The sequence below is a fragment of the Aphelocoma coerulescens genome, chromosome 1 (genome assembly GCF_041296385.1).
Source record: "Aphelocoma coerulescens isolate FSJ_1873_10779 chromosome 1, UR_Acoe_1.0, whole genome shotgun sequence".
NCBI lineage: Eukaryota > Metazoa > Chordata > Aves > Passeriformes > Corvidae > Aphelocoma > Aphelocoma coerulescens.
Genome location: NC_091013.1, coordinates 31,695,207 through 31,719,043, shown reverse-complemented (window position 1 = coordinate 31,719,043; position 23,837 = coordinate 31,695,207). Strand labels below are relative to the sequence as shown.

The 23,837-nt window shown below is 40.3% G+C and overlaps 1 protein-coding gene across 1 annotated transcript; it reads right to left on the bottom strand.

The window, feature by feature from the left end:
• Positions 1–3,906: 3,906 nt before the first annotated feature.
• On the bottom strand, positions 3,907–9,306 carry LOC138117328 (testis-specific gene 10 protein-like). Its single transcript, XM_069027509.1, is given in 5 exon segments — positions 3,907–4,056; positions 6,488–6,565; positions 6,753–6,926; positions 7,241–7,396; positions 9,238–9,306. Coding segments are annotated over 5 exon segments (609 nt in total). The 5' UTR covers positions 9,289–9,306.
• Positions 9,307–23,837: the final 14,531 nt, after the last annotated feature.

Here is a 23,837-nt window from a genome sequence, read left to right as displayed (position 1 = left end):
GTTCAGGTACGACAATACTGCCCAACCAACTATAAATTATAGCTTTTCCAGTGTTTTTCAAGTCATGAAACAAAGCTGTAACATATTAGCACACCCTATGATTCCATTTTTTATTTAAAGCTATAAAGCAATCAAAATTTTATAATGATCTTGAATTTTTGTCCTCTACTTTGTGGAATGCTCCAACTCTGAAATCAGGATCTTGAAATCTGAAATATTTCTCCTTTAAAAGAAATGCAAAATTAAAATATATCTCTCACCACTGCTGAGTATAAATGTGAAAAAATTGAAAGAATATTATATTACTCTTTATTCAGCTAGCTGAATAAATTCCTATTTAATGCAAAATGGATTGTGATTTTACAAGTTTCATCATATACTGTTTAGAGCTGAAAGTTCTTTTCTTTTTTTTAATTTGGCAAATAAAGGAACAAATGTTATCTTCTTGCAGAATATAATAAATTTAATTAAATTTTTAAATCCTTTGTTTATCCAAATATAGCATTTGGCTCAAAGTCATAAACCTAAATGATGTCTTCTGCCTATTAGGTAAGTTAAAACAGCTCTTCTATAATGAATAAACTACTAGTCTGGTAGTTTTTAATTGATAAAAAAGAACTCCATCACAAAGTATATTACTTTTCCTCCCTTGTCTTTAGACACAGATACTAAGAGAAGCATAGGCTTAGAAAATGTCTTTTACTAGAGACACAAGAGAGGTAAGAGACAGCCATCTCTTCTCTAAAACAGACACAATTTTACAATTTACTGTTTGAAAAATGCAAAGTCAGTGCTTACGGAAAGATGTGCTGCAATCATTTTTCTTTAAGATTTTGTTAAAAATCAATGCAAATTCTTGCATTAATCCACAGCAGCTTAAAAATACCTTGTTTAGTTTATCCTAAATCAACATCCATGTCACTTAGGCTGAAGTGAAAAATCCAGTTTCATAACTAACAACTGAGCAGTTCCATTATATAGATTGAAATCACACTGTGCAATAAACCTGAAGATGAAAAGAACATATTTCAGATGTTTTTTCAATGACAAGGAAGGCAATATTATTCAGAATCCTACATCTTTCACATCCCAGGACCCCAAGGAAGAACTGAGGCTAACTTTTACGACAAACAAAATATTTTTTTGGCTAATTTTCTCCACTTCAGGAGAGTAGGTAAAGTCTCCTCTCTCGGTAAGTATAACTGATACAAAATACAAAATTGAGATGATCAGCGCAGGTCAAACCTACTGTTGTTGGAGTCAACATGAGTTTCATTGCTGCCCTTAAACTGGAGCAGAACTAGACCAGCACACAGCACTGTTGTAGACACCAACGTAAGGCAGGTGTGATGGCCCAACAGATCCCCCTATTTACCTTTTGTGACTATTTAAATATTAGAACATACTTTAATTGCCAGGCTTTCCTCAGAAGTAGCAATCCTCTCTCTCTCCCTTCTTCCACACAGTCTTGCAAAGATGACTTCTCCTTATTAAGTTGTGCAATTGCTTCTTTCAAAGCACAGATGTCTTCTTGTTGTAAAAGACTTTGTCTTGAAAAGTTTTCTGGATGCAATCAGAAGGGTCTCACTTTTTATTAATTCAACCCATTTGAAATTAAAATTCTTTTAATACACTTCTAAAGCATAAAATAAAAAGGCAGAAGTTCCCCTTCAAGAAAGCACTGAAGCATGCACCTTTTCAAAATACAGTAATAATCTATAAATTATACTTACAGAACTGAATTCTCTTTAGATCAGAACCTTAAATTACATGTCTCAGAACAAATCTATTTTTCAAGAGCAAATACTTAGATCATTGAAAATAACTTTCTCCGGTATTATAACAAAGTTTAAACAGAATTACTATGGACAGAAGCAACATGTAGACTTCAGCATGTAATTACAAATGAAGTAAGAGACTGTTTTCCTGATATTACCCAGGAGGTAATAAACTGGGAGGAGTAGCTGATGCACCAGAGAGTCATGCTGCCATCCGGAGGGACCTTCACCAGCTGCAGAAATGGGCTGGGAACAACCTCATGAAGTTCAATAAACAGAATTCCTGAAGCTAGGGAGGAACAACCCCTGGCACCAGTACACATCAGGGGCCACCCAGCTGGAGAGCAGCTTGGCAGGAAGGCTGGGGGTCCTGATGGGCATCATGTTGAACATGAGCCACCAATGTGCCCTTGCTGTAAAGAAGGCAAGCGGTATCTTGCTCTGCATTAGGGAAAGTATTGCCATTCTACAGCTGTAGTTTTGGAAGAACACATTCCTTGGCACTACGGGAATAAAAATCCTTCTATTCATCTCCTTTACTCCCATAATATAAAAAAGGTGCAACATACAGTACAGGATACATACTACAATATACTATAAAGCATGTTTTCCTCATTTCCACCATCAGTATCTTACAGTGCTGGGAGGTGCTACCACTGCCTTAGTGAATCACAAATATAACTGATGTGCTCAGACACTGCACACTGGTACTAGCACATGCTGTTCAGCTGACAGCATGTGTTGTCACTGAAACTTACATTTGCCAGAGCTCTGTCACATAATTTTAAAATGCAAAAACCTTTCAATAATGAAAGAAAACCAAAGTTTTGCACTCAAAATGTTAAAACTTTCAGAAGTATATTTATTTGCATTCAACACCTTTTATTTCAACCCATTAAAAAAAAAAAAGACAACTGCAGAATATTAAAATTAGCCTATTGAATTCCATTATAAAAATTGGATCTGCCACTCACCAGCTTTTTCACCTAAAAGCATAATTTTCTCTTGACTAAGTTGCATTTCAAGATTTTTCTTTACAAAGCTTCACTGAGTCTCTGAAAGACTCAGTTATGTCTTTTCATTCAATAAACTGGAAAAGCAGAAGCATTAAACAGGAGAATTCAGACATTGGTATATTAATTTTTTTTTCTTTTGGAAAGGTCATTAAAATTGCAAAAGATAGGAAAATTGATATTTTTCTGCCGATTTTTGACTATTTGGGATATTTTATTAATGTTAACTTTAATCTCAGTATATTAAATTCTGAATAATCCTGTAAAGGATTACAGAAAAATAAGAAGAATTCTTTGCAACAGGCAATTATAAAACAGTCACAAAAATAATGAAAATAAAAATCATCCCCTGGGACATCCATTGGAAGGCCTGACCTGTTTCAAGTTATAACCAAATTATCTGTTCAAATGTAGTAATATTAATGACAAACACTGTTCAAGAAACTGAAAAGAATTACCAGTCTGGTTTGGGGGTGTAAAGAAAAAGACCTTTCAGTAGCAGCAACTAGTTTTCAACAATTCAACAGTATTCATGAATGTGACAATTTATTATAAAGCAGCACTTGCTGATCTATGTTTTATTCTCTAAAGGCTTTGATTGAGTCTAGTCCTACCATGCTTCTGAACATGGTTAGGAATTCCAGCTGAGCAGCAGACCATAAGCCCTATGCAAAGATTCAGTTTTATTTCCTCTCATGAAAAGGCTTCAAGACTTAAGAAACGGATCTTTAAAACTAACAACACGACACTCACTGGTTTACACGTTTGCCTGTTTCTATATAAAAAAACAATTTTAAAAAATGGAGAGAAAATTGTTCATATGCAATTTACCAAAACTCATCAATCCCTGTAGTTTCTAATAGCAAGCTCCTAATTCTAAATTAAGTGAATTTTACTTTTTCACTGAAGATGGTTTCCACCATATCATCATATCAACAAGACAAGAATATTTACATATAAATAAGCAACGAGGAAAACAATTTCATTCCAAAAAGGAGGATGGCTCATAAGCAGCTTTCGTAAATTCCTTTGCCTTTGTGCTATATAACAGTTATGTAAACCAGTGAACACTGGCTGATGTTATGAGTCAAATTAATGCAATTACACGCTCTTACTTAACTAAGAGAAACGTATTCAGCTTCCTGTCAACTCAGCTCAGTTTCAGAATCCACTGCTTTTCTTGTCAGTCTTTTCATCTCAGTTTCCAGAGATGTGTCTTTCATTAGTGCCACTTTGCACATCTGTTCTAACTGTTCACTATCTAACTATAAATATAATCAAACATTAACAGCTGAGGGAAAAAAAGAGCTGATTTATAGAATTTATATTATTTCAATTTTTACTCTGTTTTTAGCACAACTCTTTTGCTGAAGAAGAAATGTCCAAGCATCTTATTTACTAAAGGCCTGACTCAGTTTACTGAAGATACTTGGCAAAGAGCTGAAATGTGACTTTCACTTCTTTTGAAGGTAAATCAATTTCCCATCTTTCAGACCTCTGGGAATATTTTCATTTATTCATGTAAATTTTTTGTTGGTAATCATGCCCGAGGTAAAAAATGTTTGTCATTGATCAACATTAAAAGTTTTTAGTGCAAAATAACATAAAAGAAAACATTATTGTGAGTGTATGAAGGAAGAAATCACAGTTTGGGATACAACATGACCAATAATGGCTTTAGGCCTCTATTAAGTTACACACCTATGCCAATAACCGGGTAAAGAAATCACTGTAAAACACTTGCATAAAGCATTATGTAACCAAGTTACCATCATGAGGCCTTCAGGTCTGTAGCTAGAACAAAGAATAGATCCAAAGCCTCCTGCACAGGCTCCAGCAAAGCTGGTTTGAAATATTCAGTTTAAAGAAACCTCTGTCTTTTTATTAAAATGTTTACACTTAACATTTGAAAGACTGTCCTTTCTAAATTATTTGAAACACCTCTTTTAAAGTACAAAAATTCTCACCTCATCCCCCTCCTCACTTACCAAATCTTTCAGTAGTAATTTCTGTGTTACTATAATCAAAGGTCAGGCCTCTAAAGAGCAAGTCAGTAAGCCTCTGGGATACAGGACCTTTTTCAATACTAGTGCCATAAATTTCATGTTGATGTATCACCCTCAAAGGGTACCAAAAGAACTGAAGAAATAAGATGATGTACCTAAAACAGGACTCCCAATACTCACTACATGTCGTACGTAGGTGTGTGATTAAAAATCATTTACTACTCAGAGCTATTTCAGCCTACAGTGTATTCTTCATATCAGATGCACTCAGTTTAATATTATAAACTGTGGTATTATATTTATAAGCTTGGTAGGATTTTAGAAGGCTGAGGGGGAAAAAGAAGATAAACCAGAATTTGTAACCACAAGATCTAGAAGAAAGATATACTACAGAAATCAATGTTGTTAATTTATTTAAACATCAAGTTCTAGCAAGACTGTTAGTAAATATAAGATTTATATTCATTTTATTAAGATTTATATTCATTTTCTATTTTAGTGCCATATGTTAGCAAACAGTTGCACACACAAGTACTTAAACCATATTAAATACAACTTGCCAGAACTGAACAATTACTTTTAGCTTTGAAGCACCAGGTCTTAGTAATACACAGTCATAAGACAATTCACATTTGAATGGACCCAGGTCTCTAGCCTAAACCCCTGCCCAAAGCAGGGCCAGCTCTGAGGTCAGGCTGCTCAGGGCTTTGTCCAGTCCAGTCTTGAAAATCTCCAAGGCTGGGGACTGCTCAGCTGCCCTCATGAGAAGCAAGTATTTCCTTGTATTCAACCTGGACCTTTCTGGTTTCAATGCATGCCCATTGTTGCTCATCTTTCCACCGAGCACTGCAGTAAAAAGCCTGTTTATGATTTCTTGATGAGTACTGGCAGGCAGGACTTATGTCCCTCTTAAGCCACTTCTACTCCAGGTGGAACATGCCTATCATAACCTGGATATATGAACACTGTGGGTAACAGTGTTGAAAGCTTGGTACAGTGTTAAAATCACAGAATCACAGAATGGTTTCAGTTGGAAGGAACTTTAAAGACCATCTTGTTCCACACCCCCTGCAATGGGCAGGGACAACTTTCATTACACCAGATTGCTGAGTGCTCCATCCAGACTGGTCTTTGAACACTTCCAGGGATGGGACATCCACAGCTTCTCTAGGCAATCTGTTCCAGGGCCTCACCACCCTCACAGTGAAGAATTTCTAACTTGTACCTACTCTAAACCTATCGTCTTCCAGTTTAAAACCATTCCCCCTTGTCCTGTCACTACATGCTCCTGTGAGAAGCCCTTCCCCAGCTCTCTTGTTGATCCCCTTTAGGTACTAGAAGGTACTAAAATATCTCCTCCAAGTCTTCCCTTCTCCAGGCTGAACAATCCCAACTCTCTCAGCCTGTCTTCATAGGAGAGGTGCTCCAGTCTGCTCTGACCATCTTCGTGGCCTCCTCTGGACTAACTCCAACAGGTCCATGTCCTTATTATGTTGGAGACCCCAGAGCTGGACACAGTCCTCAAGGTGCTGTCCTACCAGAGCAGAGTAGAGGGAAATAGTCTTGGTAAATAACATCCACTGCTCTCAGCCTGTTGTTTCCTGATAGCAGTCAGGTTGGTCCTGCAGGATTAACCATGAACATCACCTGTATTATATTTAAAATTCCATAAATAATTATTTTCCCTTACATTATGAACAGTAGTTTCAAGCTCTTCAATTCTCTGTTCCAAATGAGCCTTTTCATTAAATGCAGTTTCTTGGGAAATCTCTATCAAGTAAGAGCAACAACAAAATCACATATAGAACAAGTCTCAGCTCACCACAGACTTGTAAAGCAATTAATTCTCAGGACCAGAACAGAAATCTGTAGCAACTTTAATTACACTGCTAAGTAGTTTTCATGTTTAAATAACCTGTGGGGTGGGGCTGAGGTGGGATGGAACAGAATCAAACCTGTACCTGCTCCCTGAAGCTATCACGTTCTGTAGGCATCCTTCAGAAATCTGGCAGTGCTGTATCCCTTTCTATCTCCATGTGTCTTAATACAGCTTGACCTATCACAGTGCTTTTGGGAGTCCTGGGGCATTTTATAACTTCCTGATGAAGCTGGGAACTCTCCTCCTGCGCCTGGAATAGATAATCAATATATTACTATGGCCTATGGCTGGTAATGTAGAACATCCCAGAAACTGTGTAATTTCAAAGATGTAGTAATCATTTGTGCACACATTCTTTGATTCAGGAAAGCATTTTTAACTCAGGACAGCACTTACAAACTTGCATTGAACTGACAGATTCAAATAACAGAATTTCCATAACTTTTTTTTCTATTTTTTAACAAATACTTTGCATTCTTTCTTTTTTCATACAAAGCCAAAAATATTTTTTCTTGCACATTACCTTGTTATTTCTATTAATCATACAAATATAAATAAAATTACCTGTTCATAAAGATTGACAATTTTTTTGCTCTCAGCTGTTAAAACTTTGAAGTTACCCTGAATTTCTGCCACATGACACTCATATATTTTCAGTGTTGACTCAAGTTCTTCACGTTCTCCTGGCATTTTCAAGACTCCTGGATCAGAAATCACTCCCTTAAAGAATATGGAGATATAAGGTTAAAGTAGAGCAATAGAACTTAAAACACTTGCTAATTATATCTGGTTTGAAAACTTCTATTATTGGCCCACTCCTGCTTTACGCATCCTTCTGTTTACAATCAATTTGTTTTTCTTCCTGGTAGTTATAGCTTTAGTAGTTTAACATGAGATAAACTGACATTCTAAAAAGTGCATTCCTCCTCTTCCAAAGTGATTCCCCAAGCTCACCTGGATGGGTAATTTTTTTTTTTACATGCTGCCACAAGTAGAGGTTCACTTAGGACTTAAAAATGTGTTTCCTAATACCTTCAACAAATTCTCAGTCTCACATTTATAGCAGTCCTTTTCCAGTGACTTAATAAAGGCATCAAGCCTTGAAGGTGACCTCCCCTGCTTTATCTCAGATTGTTTGTAAAATAACCTGCATTAGCATAAATGAAAGAATACCTTCACTGAAATAAAACTTTTGTAAATATTGATACTTCAATGTAAAACAGATAAATATACTCTTCAAAATGAAGATGAAGCAGATATCTAATTAAAATAAATATCCACATAATACTTTAAAGTAACTTCTGAATGTCTGTATTTTCTCTTTTTTGTTATATTGCAGAATATGTCTGAATGTCCTTCTAATATGGATCTAACAAGAAAGAAAAGGACATAAAAACTAAATGTTAATTAACTTGAAATATATCTGTTCAAAACTAAGGAGGACAATTAAGTATATTTGTCCTGGAATAGCTAATGAATTTTTAAATATGAAAGGAAGTAGGCCACCATGTTTGTTTAAGGTCCACAAAAGGTAAATTTTTGCCATGGAAATAAAGTAATGTGCAAGTAAGTATTGTTGAAATCCAGAAAGTCATGTAGGGGCCTAAAACGGATTCTGAAGATAAACTGCAATTCTGAAATTCAAAATTGCACATCTAATCCCATTTGTTTTAGAGTAAACTAATTTAATTTTGGGTCTTTACAAAGAGTAATTTCTAGAAAGTGATTCCTACAATCAATTTTTTGCATTCATACTAAAATTAGTCATATCCTAGGTGTACCTCTGATGATAAAGACAGCCTAGATATCTATTACAATCATCATCACTGTTGACATATCAATTATATTAGGTGAATCCCATCCCAATATTCTGTTCTCTCTGAAAGAGGCACTCTCAGGTTCTGCAGTTATATGCATTGCCCCAGTCCTAGGGAAGGGAACAGATCAGAGCAGCTGGCTCCTTCAGTACCTCACTGAGCACTAAGGACTCAAATCTACACATAGAATTTACACACAGTATTTGCTCACTCTCAATACTGCTTTTACCAACTATTGAAAGAGCACTTTTTGGAAAACATGACAATATTATATATCCTAAAATAAATACGTACACTATACTTGCCATAAAGTGGTAAGAATTTACTGCTGTGACACATTTCACCACCATCCTCTAAACTGCAAAAACACAACCCCATCGCAACTGGGATTCAGCTTCCCATCAGAACTCCTCGCTCGCGGCTTCATGCAGCACTAGAGACACCCGCAGCAGCCCTTCTTGCAGGACCAGGAGCACTCAGAGTTAGCAAACGTTTTGGACTGATTAAGCCCCCCAAAACGTGTTTGCGTTCCCAAGTAGTTCAGTGATGAACCACTTCAGATGCCCTTTCCTCCTTGCTCCCCAGAGCACCCGCACGCCCCGGGCCCCCCGCACGCCCCGGGCCCCCGCACGCCCCGGGCCCCCCGCACGCCCCGGGCCCCCCGCACACCCCGGGCCCCCGCACGCCCCGGGCCCCCCGCACACGCCGCCGCCCGGGGCGCGCCCGAGTCCCGCCGGTCGCTACCTCGGCGCGACTCTCCGCTCTCCCCCTCCGGCGCCTCGGGGAGCCGCTCATGGCCAGTACCGGGGCCAGGGGGAGCACTGGCGTCTGCTGCCGCCCCGGGCATCACCGCTGTCGCCCCAACACCCGCCTCCTTTCCTCCCTCCTTCCTTCCCTCCATCCGTCCCGCCGCGTTCCCTGGGAGCCGGGCAGCGGCCGGCGAGCTGCCGCGCCCTCCCAAACGCCCCTCTCCGCATGCCAAGCCGGGAGGTGGTTCGTCTTCTTCCAGGTATCTGGTTATTCTGGATGGTTGTGAAGAGCTCCTAGAAACCCCGACTCCAGCTCTCCCCCGAAGGAAAAGCTATTCATATAACCATTACATTCTCACAGTATTGTCCTTTCCTCCAGGCCCATTCCTGAGGGAACTGGTGGATGAAGTGGCTAAGCCACTATCCATCATATTTGAGAAGTAGTGGCAATTTGGTGAAAGTTCCTACTGATTCGAAACGAAATATGGAAGACACAGGGAAATACAGGCCAGTAACTCTTGCCTTTGTCATACATGAAATCCCTATTTGTGCTTGGTCTTTGCATATTAAGTGCCTTAATTAATTTGAGCTTAATATTTTTAAATTGAATGTTAAAATCAATCCATCAGTCCAGGTACACTAATCAAGTTTTTAATGATCTTCCTGTGTTTACTGTATACCTTTACAAGTGTTTTAAGATGTGTTGGATGTATTTTTATGTTTTACTTGTATCTTGGTTTCAAGGCAGATTTTAAAAAAACCCCAGTTGCAACAAACAGCCCAGCCCCCCATAAGCACATGACCCTTATCTCAACTAATATCACCCCTCTGACCAGGAGGAGCCATTGGTGGACAGAGGTGGTCTGTCAAGGGGAAAACACCAACCGCCTTGAACCAGGGGGGTGGACTGTGGGTGGGCTGTGGGCGGACTGTGGGCGGAGCAAAAGCTATAAAAGTGTAAGAGAAGACACGCCCACTCTCTTCTCCCTTCCTCTCCAGCTTGCTAAGGCAGTGCTGGAGAAGCCTACCCCTTTCTAGGGGCTTTTAGAAATAGATTTCTTTTTGACCAGCCTAAACTGCAAGTTTATTTTTTTCTCTACCTGAGGTTCAGAGCTGTCTTAAGCCTAAAGTTCCTGAATCCCTGCGCTCCTGGGGCATATCTCTCGAGCCATCTGGATCCCAAATTTTTATATTTTGTTAGGTTTTTTTTTTGCAATTTTTCAATTTTTCTGTTTTAATAAATTGTTTTAATTTCTAAAAAGAGTTGTCTCATTCCTCACAACTCTTTTGGGGGCTCTCCGGGATCCTATTTTTGCCCTAAAATCCAGGTATTTTGGTTAATTTTACTATTTTTGAATTTTTGCGATTTTTTTGGTTTTTTTTCTCCTTGGATTTTCTGGGCTCCCACAAGGATTACTGCAGCAGAGAAAGGACACCTCCGGTGGAGAAAGACTTGTGGTAAGGCTTGAACCCTTCTTAAAGGGAACTTAGTTAGGGACTTACCCTTTTTAAGGGCTATTAGTTTTTGGGGAACCTCCGAGTGGAATTCCTTTTGTGAGAGAGTGTGTGGGGGGGTTGGCCGCCCCCAGTGTGTGTGTGAGTGTGCTTGAAAGGGTTCATTTTTAAGGGCACCACGAGGGATCACCCCTTTAGAGACACAGAGGGGAGGATCGAGTGTGGTGATCAGCCTTTCTGGGGGGAGGTTTCCACGTTTTAGGGGTGTGCGCAGCCCCAAATTCATTTTTATTAGTGTCTCAGTCTCCTCGGGTCTAGAACTGAGGAGAAACCTCATTTTAAACCCCTCTCTTTTTCTTTTCGCCGCGTGGTCGGCGGCCATTTTGAAATTTCGGGCTGCCGCGTGGTCGGCCGCCATTTTGAAATTTCGCGCCGCCGCGTGGTCGGCCGCCATTTTGAAATTTCGGGCTGCCGCGTGGTCGGCCGCCATTTTGAAATTTCGCGCCGCCGCGTGGTCGGCCGCCATTTTGAAATTTCGCGCCGCCGCGTGGTCGGCCGCCATTTTGAAATTTCGGGTTTCCACGTGGTCGGCCGCCATTTTGAAATTTCGGGCCGCCACGTGGTCGGCCGCCATTTTGTGTCCTTTTAATTTGAACTGCACCCCTTTTGCTGTTCTAAGTGCATGTGTGAACTTGTTTTAGCTGCACTCTTCTGGTCAGTGCTATCTAGCACCTTTATACTTCCTGTTAGTTTGGAGTGTTTGGGTTATTGGATTGTAGTTGTAATTTGCTTTATCTGCTTTAATCATAAGACACTACTTTGATATTTTGAATTACTGTTTGTGTTATTCATTATAATCTTTTTCCTTTAATTCGATTATAAATATTTTAAATTTATCTCTCCTTTGCTAATAAAGACAACTCTTGTTTCTTAAATTCTAAGTATATATGTATAAAACTATCTAAATTTCAGTTATACTTTAACCAATTTAAATATTCACTAATTATTCTTTTTATAATTAAAATTAATATTTTCTTGCAACATATTTGTTTCTCACCAGCCTACCATATTTAATTTTCCCACAGATTCACCATCATTCATTCCCTTATATATCTACTAACCCTGCTTGCTTTTCTCTATATTAGTTGTATTGTATTTTATGCTTATAACTTTATTATCATTTTTTTAATTGTGATAGTGTATTGAATTTAGGTTATTTTGTAACATTATTTCCTTATGCAATATTTTAATTGTTTTATATAATACAATACTTTGGTTTATTTAATTAATTAAAAAAAAAAAAAAAAAAAAAAAAAAAAAAAAAAAAAGGAAATTTTTTTTCTTCTGCACTAGCTACTTGTTTGCTTCCCAGTAACAAAATGGGACAAGCGAATAGCAAAAAGAAAGACCTAATGAAGAAATACAAAATTTTCCCAGAAAGCCCGTTAGGGCAAATGCTCCTAAAGTGGGAAGAAAATCTTTTAACTAAAGAAAAAGACCAGTGTCAAATGATCAGGTACTGTGTTTTTAAGTGGCCAAAACATAAAATTAACAAAGATGGTCTCAAATGGCCCAAGTATGGGTCTTCTGAAAAATGGCTTTGTGAGGCTTTGCATTCTTATGTACATTACAAAGCTCCAAAACATTCTGATGAATTAGACTATGCTAAAATTTGGTTAAATTATTGGCAAAAACAAAATGAAGACCAAAGCAAAAAATTAGAATTGGGAGAGGAAACTAAATCTAATTCAATTGGACTTAATAAAAATTCAAACCAAATTTTTTCCATTGCAGAAGAACACAAACAGAAAGAAAAACAAAAACCTAAATTAAATAAACCAAAGTGGGACCCCCTAGACTACCTTCCTCCAGTAACTCCTCCAGAAAGGGGGGTCCAAATTGAACAAGAAAGGGTCCTTCCTTCATCAAGCCACCCAATCGAAAGGGACTCAGAAAATGAGAATGAAAGTGAAAAAGAAAATTCTATTCCTTCCTGCTCTCACAAAAAGACAACCGGACAAAGGATTTCTTCTAGCCAGGATGGCCCAGCATCTTGCACTAGAAAGAAATCATTTAAAACACCTGACTGTCCCACCTGCCTTAGCACTCCCCATGAGTCTAAAATTTTACCTCTTAGGGAGGTACCCATGGGAAATGCTCAAGGAGGAATTGGTTATGTAGTTGTACCTCTAGCTTCATCTGAGGTACGAGAATTTAAAAAAGAAATGAAAAGTCTGATGGCTGACCCTATTGGTCTAGCTGACCAATTTGATCAATTCCTCGGCCCTAATATTTATAATTGGGGAGAGATACAATCCATCCTTCACTCCTTATTCACCATTGAGGAAAGAAAATTGATTAGAGCTGCAGGAGTGACAGTCTGGGACAGAGAAAATAATTCTAATCAAGGCCCAATTGGAGAACAAAAATTACCACTGACAGACCCTGAATGGAACCCAAATTCAGAAGAGGGCAGGAGGAACATGAAGGACTACAGAAATTTAATTATAAAAGGGATTAGAGAAGCTGTTCCTCGAGTTAATAATATGAAAAAAGCATTTTGTGGGGAACAGGAAAAGGATGAGTCCCCAACAGCTTGGATGGCTCGGTTAAGGAATAACATTCAACTTTATTCTGTCATTGACTTAGACAGTGAGGGAGGCAAAACTATGCTAAAGGTACATTTTGTGCTTCACTCCTGGCCTGACATCAGGAAAAAATTGGAAAAATTGGAAAAATGGCCAGAGAGGGAACTAGATGAATTACTAGAGGAAGCCCAAAAAGTCTTTGTTAGGAGGGATGAAGAGAGGATGAAGGCTAAAAGCCGAATAATGAATAACAGTACTAATGCTCCAAACCACAACCCTCCTACACAAAGAACTTCCCAAAGGGGCATCCCACAACAGCAAACCCAAATCTGCTCTCAGCAACAGCCACAGGTTTGTGTTTGCAATAAACAATCTACCCCAATTGTTCAAAGACCTGAGAGGTTAATTTGCACATACTGTAATAAACCAGGCCACGGGCAGTGGTACTGTTTTAAAAAGCAGAGAGATCAAGGAGTCCTTCAAATGGAGGGACAAATTTTGAACAACTGAAGGGGTCAGGGGCTTTATTCTCTGGGGCAAAAACATCTTAAAGAGCCCTTGATAAAATTAGAAGCTGGACCCCAGAGACAACAAGTGGAGTTTTTAGTGGACACAGGTGCTGAAAGAACCTGTGTCACTAAAACACCTCCAGGATGTTTTATTTCTCAAGATACATTAGATATATATGGTGCTAATGGTGAAAGCTTTGCTGTTCCTGTAATTAAAAATGTAATCCTTTCCATACAAGGACGTACCCATACAGGGGATGTGTTATACCTACCTCAAGCTGGGATCAATCTTTTAGGACGTGACTTCCAAATACCTCTGAGGGTTGGGGTGGTACCGCAGGGTGGAAAAATGACCACTAAATTGTTTGTTTTATCTTTAGTAGATGAGCAACACATTGACCCGGTAGTGTGGGCCAAACCTGGCAACCGGGGAAAAATGGACATCACACCTCTAACAATTGAGTTGCTCCCAAATAGCCAGCCAGTACGTGTACCACAATATCCCCTCTCCAAGGACAAAAGAAAGGGCCTGAAGCCTGTTATCATGGACTTATTACAAGATGGAATTCTTGAGACCTGCAAATCCAGTTACAACACTCCAATTTTGGCTGTCCAGAAACCAGATAAGTCATTCCGGCTTGTACAAGATCTGCGTGAGGTCAATAAGAGAGTCCAAACCAGGTACCCACTGGTGCAGGACCCCTATACACTCCTGAGTCGGGTACCCCCAGCACATGCCTGGTTCTCTGTTATTGACCTTAAAGATGCTTTCTGGTCATGTCCTCTAGATTCTCATTGCAGAGACATCTTTGCATTTACCTGGGAGGATCCAGACACTGGACGGAGGCAGCAGCTGCGCTGGACTCGCCTGCCTCAAGGGTACACCGAGGCACCCACACTCTTTGGCCAAGCGCTAGAAGATTTGCTAAGTTCCTTTTCTCCACCCGAAGGGATTCAGGTAACTCAGTACGTAGACGACCTGCTCCTCTCTGGGGAACAGGAGTCTACGGTAAGAACTGCTACAATTCAGTTACTGAATTTTCTAGGGAGGAACGGGCTGAGGGTGTCAAAACCTAAATTACAATTTGTGCTACAGGAGGTGAAGTATTTGGGACATCTAATTGGCCATGGCACAAAAAAACTCAGTGCTGAAAGAGTAGAAGGAATCCTAAATCTACCACCTCCAACTTCAAAACGAGAAATCCGGCAATTATTAGGCCTATTTGGATACTGCAAACTGTGGATTGATCAGTATTCACAATCTGCCAAATTTTTATATGAAAAACTAATAGAAGAAGAACCTTTTAATTGGACTAATTCAGATACACAAAAATTACAAAATCTGAAAGAGAAATTAACAAAAGCACCTGTTTTAAGCCTTCCTTCACTAGAAAAACCCTTCGATCTATTTGTTAATGTGGAGAAAGGAGTTGCCTATGGCGTCTTGACCCAGGAGTGGGGAGGAGTCAGGAAGCCGGTTGCTTTTCTTTCCAAATTACTAGATCCAGTGTCCAGAGGATGGCCCGTCTGCATCCAGTCCATCGCCGCAGCAGCTGTTCTGGTCTCGGAGAGTCAAAAACTCATTTTTGGTGGAGACTTGACAGTGCATACACCACACTCAATCAAAACCATTTTAGCTCACAGGGCTGCAGAGTGGTTAACTGACCCAAGAATAGTCAAATATGAAGCCATTCTCATGCACTCAGACCACCTGAGGTTAGTTGTGTGTACACACCAAAATCCAGCTCAATTTCTTTATGGGACCCCATCAGAAAAAGAAATTGAACACAATTGCATTGAGATAATTGATATCCAAACAAAAGTCAGAGAGGACCTAGTGGACTGTCCCCTCAATGAAGGGGAAATCCTCTTCATTGACGGGTCATCTCGAGTGGTGGATGGAAAGCGATGCTCTGGCTATTCAGTGGTCGATGGACACCAAATGTGTGTGCTAGAAAAGGGCAGACTGCCACCGACCTGGTCAGCTCAGGTCTGTGAGCTCTATGCCCTAGAAAAAGCACTCCACCGACTAGCAGGAAGCATCGGGACCATTTACACTGACTCCAGATACGCTTATGGCGTAGTCCACACCTTTGGAAAAATCTGGTCCGAAAGGGGGTTCCTAAACACCAAAGGGAAAGATATCCTACATAAGGAATTGATCCTAAAAATTCTAAAAGCACTGCAACTGCCTCAGGTGATCTCAGTGGTGCATATTCCAGGTCATCAATCGGGAACCACAAAAGAAGCTCGGGGGAACAACCTAGCAGACTTGGCAGCAAAAGAAGCAGCAGTGGAAGAAGAGGTAAAAGTGATGGAAGTAAACCAACTTCCAACTAACACCACCACATCTGACACTATTCCACAAACTAACATTTTACCCACGCCCATTTTTACTGATCAGGAAAAACAGAAATTAGTTTTAATTGGTGCCAATGAGGATTCTCAAGGCCGCTGGTATTTACCAGATAAACGCCAAATTTTAAACAAAAATTTAACCCGAGAAATTCTACAAAATATCCACCAAAGCAATCATTGGGGTTCAAAGGCTCTGGCGGATCACTATCTCAGAACCTTTGGATGCACTGGTGTTTATGAAATAGCCAACCAAATAACCCGGGACTGTGTAATCTGTCAAAAAGTTAACAAAAAGGTAATGAAAAAGAACACTGGCGGAGGAATTGAATTAGCAATCAGGCCTTTCCAAAACATTCAAATTGACTTTACAGAAATGCCTCCTGTCCAGAGGTGGAAATACCTATTGGTAATCGTTGATCACCTTACCCACTGGGTGGAAGCTATTCCAACTGTCAATGCAACAGCCCAGACAGTGAGTAAGGTGATCCTCGAGCAAATTATCCCCCGTTATGGGATAGTCCACCGCATAGATTCAGATCGAGGTACTCATTTTACCTCCCAAATTGTACAACAATTGGCTCAGCAATTAGGAACAAATTGGAGATTACACACCCCGTGGCATCCACAGAGCTCTGGGAGAGTGGAACGGATGAACCAGACAATCAAGAACACCCTCACAAAATTAATGCTGGAAACAAAATGGACCTGGGTAAAATGCCTTCCACTTGCTCTTCTTAGAATTAGGACACAGCCAAGATCTGATTTGGGTTGTTCACCATATGAGATGTTGTATGGATTACCCTACCTTGCTACACCACAAGAGTTGAATGTGAAAGAGTGTGGAAACACCAATGTACAAAAATATGTACAGATAATTGCCAAAAATCTAGAGTTGCTAAGGGAAAGAGGTTTTCTACCACAAACTCCCCCACTTGATTTCAATTTACATCACATCAATCCAGGTGACTGGGTGTTAATAAAATCCTGGAAAGAAAAGTCATTAACCCCATCCTGGGAAGGTCCATTTCAGGTCCAGCTAACCACTGAAACAGCTGTCCGGACATTTGAAAAGGGCTGGACGCATGTCAAGAGAGTGAAGGGTCCGGTGGCACCACCAATTGAAGAGAAGAAACCTCCAGACAAACCATCAAACTAAACACCCTGTTTGAAAGCTCCACTCAGCATCCCTCACTCCAAGTTAATAAAATCCTGTACTCCCAGTTCTTCCCCAGTTATACCTCAGTAATAAGTGCTAGCTACAAGTTGTTAAACTAAGTTGAAAATATTTTGCTGTTAATTCTGTTCTTTGTTATTCCCTTTTACAGATTCTGCCTTCACACAACCATATTGTCACATCAACTGTATAGTAAGGCTCCATTTGAAGCCAGCATTCTCTTCCAATAACAGTCCAATCAGACTCCAAAATTATGGGCACGATAACTCTAATCTTTGACAAGGCCAACCCTAAAATAACCATGAGTTTCCAGAAGCCTGAGGTCACTGAAGAACCATCTGAAGGTGAGATGCCTAAAGAAAGGACGAAAGAAGCAAAGATGACAACCCCCACCAGCAGAGGCAACCCAAATGCTGACAGCTCCTCTCGGGTATGCCTAAAGGGGAAAGTGAGCAACATCCTGCTACTGAGTGTCATCTGTCTCTGGGTCCTCTGGCCTCCCTTTACACAAGCAGCCGACAGCCGCTGTAACAGATGTTACAAGACTGTGTACCAGGCAGAAGGAGGCTCATTTCAAATTCGACACTTTTTCCGAGCACATACTTATGTTAATCCATCTTGTTACAACATAACAAGGTTGAGTATCTGCTCAGAAAAAGGTCACAAGTACTGGATTGGCAAAAACATTGGCACCCAAATACATAAGCAGAAGGGAGAGTGCCCCTCCCAAGACGATTGGCTCTGTTTCAATTTTAGATACATAACCAAGACAGAAGATTTGTTAAAAAGAAAGACCTATGACACTGATCTGATCCAAGAGGTGGTCATAGAAGAAAAGGAAAAACAAAAAGAAAACAATCCTTTGATGTCAAGGAAAAACTTGTTTATTGACCTGGCAGAAAGGATTGGACAGCAGCTAAATTTAACAAATTGCTGGGTGTGCGGAGGAACTTTAGAATCGGAGAGTTGGCCTTGGCGGGGAGTCAGTCTTGGACCCCCCGATTTACTCCGACTGAGTAATCTCTCCCCCACAACCAGACATGACAATGAAACCTGGCTGCTAAGCAATACTGTTATTGGAGAAGAATGCATCTGGAGGAAAGGAAGAAAATTTTTAAAAGAAGTTGGTGAGACAATATGCAAAAGGTACCTGGTAACTGATGGGCAAAAACATTGGTGGATACCTCAAGAACCAGATGTATTCTGGTCTGCAGAAAAGGTTAAAAACAAAAATTGCATTTTGAATCCTGTTAAAAAACTCTGGCAGTGCTGGGATCAAGGAAATCCATATTCTGTCCTGCCACAAATTTCCAAGTACTGGATTACAGCAGCAAGTATACAACCCCACTTCTGGGAAGCACCACAAGACCTTTATTGGATCTGTGGTAACCGAGCTTATTCCAACTTACCACCTCGCTGGAAAGGGAGCTGCACTCTTGGAGCCATTCAACCAAACTTCTTCCTACTTGCTGAAAACGCTGGAGCCCACCTTGGAATCTCCCTTTATGATGAACTTTTCCGTACTAAGAGACATGTAATAGGAGGGACCCAGAGATGGGGAGAAGAAGAGTGGCCACCTGAGAGGATCCTAGAGACTTATGGACCTGCAACATGGGCACAGGATGGGAGCTGGGGGTACCGAACTCCCATCTACATGCTAAACCGGATCATCAGACTGCAAGCACTAATTGAGGTAATCACTAATGAGACCTCTCTTGCTCTTGAACTACTTAACACACAGCAAGGGCAAACTCGAGCAGCCGTGTACCAAAATAGGCTGGCATTGGACTATTTACTAGCTGAAGAAGGTGGAGTATGTGGCAAGTTTAACACCTCAGACTGCTGCATCCATATTGATGATCACGGCGAAGCCATCACCAAGATTACCCAAAACATCAGGAAACTAGCCCATGTTCCAGTGCAGAAATGGCAGCCCTTGATCACTTCTGAATGGTGGGAAAATATTTTCCAAGGACAATGGTGGAAGAAAGCTTTAATTATTGTTGGACTTTCCCTTACAGGACTTATTTTTCTCCCTTGTTTAATCCCTTGTTTCATCCGTCTAATCACCACTGTCGTCCAAAGCATGCCACTGATCCAGGATCTTCAAGGACAACAGCAGCGTCCACCATTCGCTCAAAAGATTATGCATATCAATAATAGTAACAATAAGAAAACTAGAAAGGAGAGAAAAATTGCCCAGCAAGTGTGGGACAGTTTTAAAGAGCTTGAATCTATCCCTGAAGAGTTATCCACCTCCACTTAAATGCAAAGACCAAAGATGTGAGCATAAGAGAAAAAGGGGGGACTTGTCATACATGAAATCCCTATTTGTGCTTGGTCTTTGCATATTAAGTGCCTTAATTAATTTGAGCTTAATATTTTTAAATTGAATGTTAAAATCAATCCATCAGTCCAGGTACACTAATCAAGTTTTTAATGATCTTCCTGTGTTTACTGTATACCTTTACAAGTGTTTTAAGATGTGTTGGATGTATTTTTATGTTTTACTTGTATCTTGGTTTCAAGGCAGATTTTAAAAAAACCCCAGTTGCAACAAACAGCCCAGCCCCCCATAAGCACATGACCCTTATCTCAACTAATATCACCCCTCTGACCAGGAGGAGCCATTGGTGGACAGAGGTGGTCTGTCAAGGGGAAAACACCAACCGCCTTGAACCAGGGGGGTGGACTGTGGGTGGGCTGTGGGCGGACTGTGGGCGGAGCAAAAGCTATAAAAGTGTAAGAGAAGACACGCCCACTCTCTTCTCCCTTCCTCTCCAGCTTGCTAAGGCAGTGCTGGAGAAGCCTACCCCTTTCTAGGGGCTTTTAGAAATAGATTTCTTTTTGACCAGCCTAAACTGCAAGTTTATTTTTTTCTCTACCTGAGGTTCAGAGCTGTCTTAAGCCTAAAGTTCCTGAATCCCTGCGCTCCTGGGGCATATCTCTCGAGCCATCTGGATCCCAAATTTTTATATTTTGTTAGGTTTTTTTTTTGCAATTTTTCAATTTTTCTGTTTTAATAAATTGTTTTAATTTCTAAAAAGAGTTGTCTCATTCCTCACACCTTGGTATCTGTCAAGACCATGACACAGATCCCCCAAGAAACTATACTACGGCACATGGAAAATAAGGAGGTAATTAGTGGCAGTCAACATGATTTCACCATGGCAAATCATACCTGACAAATTTGGTGGCCTTCTACAAGGGGGTTACAGCAGTGATGTAAAGTAAGTGGTGAGGGAAAAGCAACTGCTGTCATCTACCTGGGCTTGTGCAAGGCATTTGACACAGTCTGGCACAACGTCCTTGTCTCCAATCAGGAGAGACATGGACTTCAAGATGGACCATTCTGTGGATAAAAATTAGACGGATGGTTGCACTCAAAGTGGCCAATGACTCAATGTCGTGGAGACCAGTGGTGTTCTTCAGGGGTTGATACTGGGCTGGTGCAATTTAACATCTGTCAGTGACATGGACACAAAGCTGGGAGGAGAATGGATGGAGAGCAGCCCTGGGGAGAAGGACTTAAGGATGCTGGTGGACAAGAAGCTCAACATGAACTGGCAATGTGCTCTTGCAGGCCAGAAGGCCAGCCACATCCTGGGCTGCAGCAAAAGAAGTGTGCCCAGCAGGGCAAAGGAGGTGGTTTTCCCTCTCTACTCTGCCCTCATGAGACGCCACCTGGAGTGCTGCATCCAGGTCTGGAGCTAGAGAAAGACACTGACCTTTTTGGAGGAGTCCAGAGGAGGGACACCAAGCTGATCAGATGGCTGGAGCACCTCTCCTATGAAGACAGGCTGAGAGAGATGGGGTTGTTCAGCCTGGAGAAGAGAAGGCTCCAGGGAGACTTTCCAGTATCTAAAGGGAGCTTACAAGAAGGCTGGAGAGAGACTTTTCACCAGGGCATGTAATGATAGGACAAGGGGGAATGACCTTAAGCTGAAGGAGGGAAGGTTTAAATTAGATAATAGGGAAGAAGGATTTATTTTCAAGAAGAATTAACTTCTTCTTAGGAGGGTGATGAAACACTGGAACAGGTTGCCTAAAAAGGCTGTGGAGTCCCCACACCTGGAGGTGTTCAGCATCAGGCTGGATGGAGCTCTGAGCAACATGGTCTAATGGAAGGTGTCCTGCCCATGAAAGGGGAGTTGGAACTAGGTGGTCTTCAAGGTCCCTTCCAACCCAAGCTATTGTGTGACTCCATGATTTCCTTGAGCCAGGAGTTCTGTAGGACAGAAGCCAAGCAGCTGTAATGGACATACTGACTTCTGGCTCAGTACCAGCACAACAGCTTACCTAAATAGCTTTCTAGTAAGCATGCAGTCTCTGCACTTTTATTTTCTTTACTCTTGCTTTCCAAAATGATCATAATATCTGTAGTTCCTACAGGTGTATATGACTGAAATTCTATAAAATGAGAGGTTAGAAATATTCCTAAAAAACATTTCTAAAAAGATGCATTGTAAAATCTTGTACAAAATTATCAGTAAACCCCTTTTCCCGTTAATTCTGATATAAATATTTATGACCACTACTTCCATAGAAATTTTAATTATTTCTCTACTTGATTTCATCTTGGGAGGTTTTTGAATAACTCTTATCTATGAAAATTCAACTTTCAGTATCAGGTTTATTATGTAGAGCACAGTTTCTCAATAAACATTACTAAAGTCAAGGAAAGGTGCTCATATTTCTTTTTGGTTTTAAGTACAAATGAATACTGAGTGACCGGTTGCTACTGCATCTTTTTGAAGAGCTTTTTTGTTGGGGGAGGTAGTTAAGCCAAGCTTCTCCTCAAGTGACACAACAATCTCTCCACATCTTGACAGAAAAAAATGTTACTTCCTCAAATAACAGTTAAATTCTTCATAGTTATTTGGGGATGGAAACAGGGGGATGGATCATAAATTGGCATACTCAGACACCGCCCATTGCTGTTTTGAGTGAAAATCTTTTAAAAAATTCTTTTAAAGCACCTTTAACCCAAACTTCCCAGGCCCACACATGGAGCATAGGCCTTGCCTGTGATTAATGCAAAAGCCTCAGCAAAAGGCAGGGAAAGGCAGCATGAGCAATGCTTACAGGTCAGAAGATTTCAGAGACAAAGCCAAGCAGCCAAGTCTTGTCAGTCCAGCCCCAGGAGAGAGATGGGTATTCTGAAACTGCCACAGCTGATCAGCCGGGACTGACAGTGAGCTCAGGGAGCTCAGCTGAACACCTCGAATTAGGTTCATCTCTTCCAGAAACTAATATCCAAGGAGACACTTTTACAGATGAAAACTCCAGCAATTGCCACACAATCTCTCTGGCCTGACAAGAACAAAATAAGTGTTAAATAAGGCTGACTTAATCTTGTGAAAGTAGCTTCCTTTAATTAAACCTTATCTTCTATCCAAAGCCCATCTAATTTATGTATCTATTTGTAAGACTATGTGCCAGTTGTATCATCCAGAATAAATATTACCCTTAGCACTACACTTGTTTCTTCACAGTGTCAAACATTAGCTTTGCATATATAATAAACCCCAGTCTGAACACATTCCTGATTTTTAATGCCAGGACTAACATTATTACTGGTTTACAAACACTGTGAAGTTAAAACCTCAGAGTATTACGAGGCTAATTATGCTTTTCTTTATTCCACCAACAAAATCATTTGAGAGAAATTACTTCTTATGTTTTCTTATATCCCAAGATAAGAGTTCTTATTTACAGTACCTCTGGCTGCACATATCTTCTTCCTGGAACAGCACAGACAGGGACAAGCAGACTGGTGCCTTTGAAGAAAAGTGATGCAAAAAGGGTAAGGAGGCCTTTTGAACCCTGTGACTCCTACTGCCTCCTCATGGCAAGGATATAAACAGCCTTTGAAAGAGGCTGCTTTAGGTAGTCCCAAAGTCAAGGTGAGAAACCAGACAAAGTGTCCTCTCTTCCCTGCTAGCCACTAGCACAGGTTTTATATTCTGGAGACAGTGCAGGGTGAATAATGGGGTCTTTTGGCAAGCAGCCACTATTAAGCACTCATGGATACAGCTCACCTTTTGAGACATTAGGAGTGAATAACACCTCTGAAATACAATCCCCACCGAAAGTCAGAAAACAAATTGGAAGATTTTAACTTCCAGAAACAGAGCAAGACAAGTTGTTTTCTTTTCCCTCTCCCCATCCTGGATTTCTTCTAAATCTTTCTTTCAGATTTTGGCAAGGTGGAAGAGGAGACTCTGCATTATCATTTTTATCTCCAAAAGAGATGTGAAAAGGGCATTTCATGTTTTCCTAACTTTAACAGAATTACTCTGCATAAAAATTCATTTTAGGAGTGGCATTATACATTTTAAATTGGTTTTGTTCTGGTATGTCTAAGGTATCCTCTAAGGGACATATGATCAGTTATCTTTTATATCTTAATGCTGGTTAATGTTGTGCAGAGCAGTTGCATTGCTTTTTGTATACCAAACAATGCTTTGTTGATCAAAGAAGAAATTAAATTCATACACAGGATTGTTTT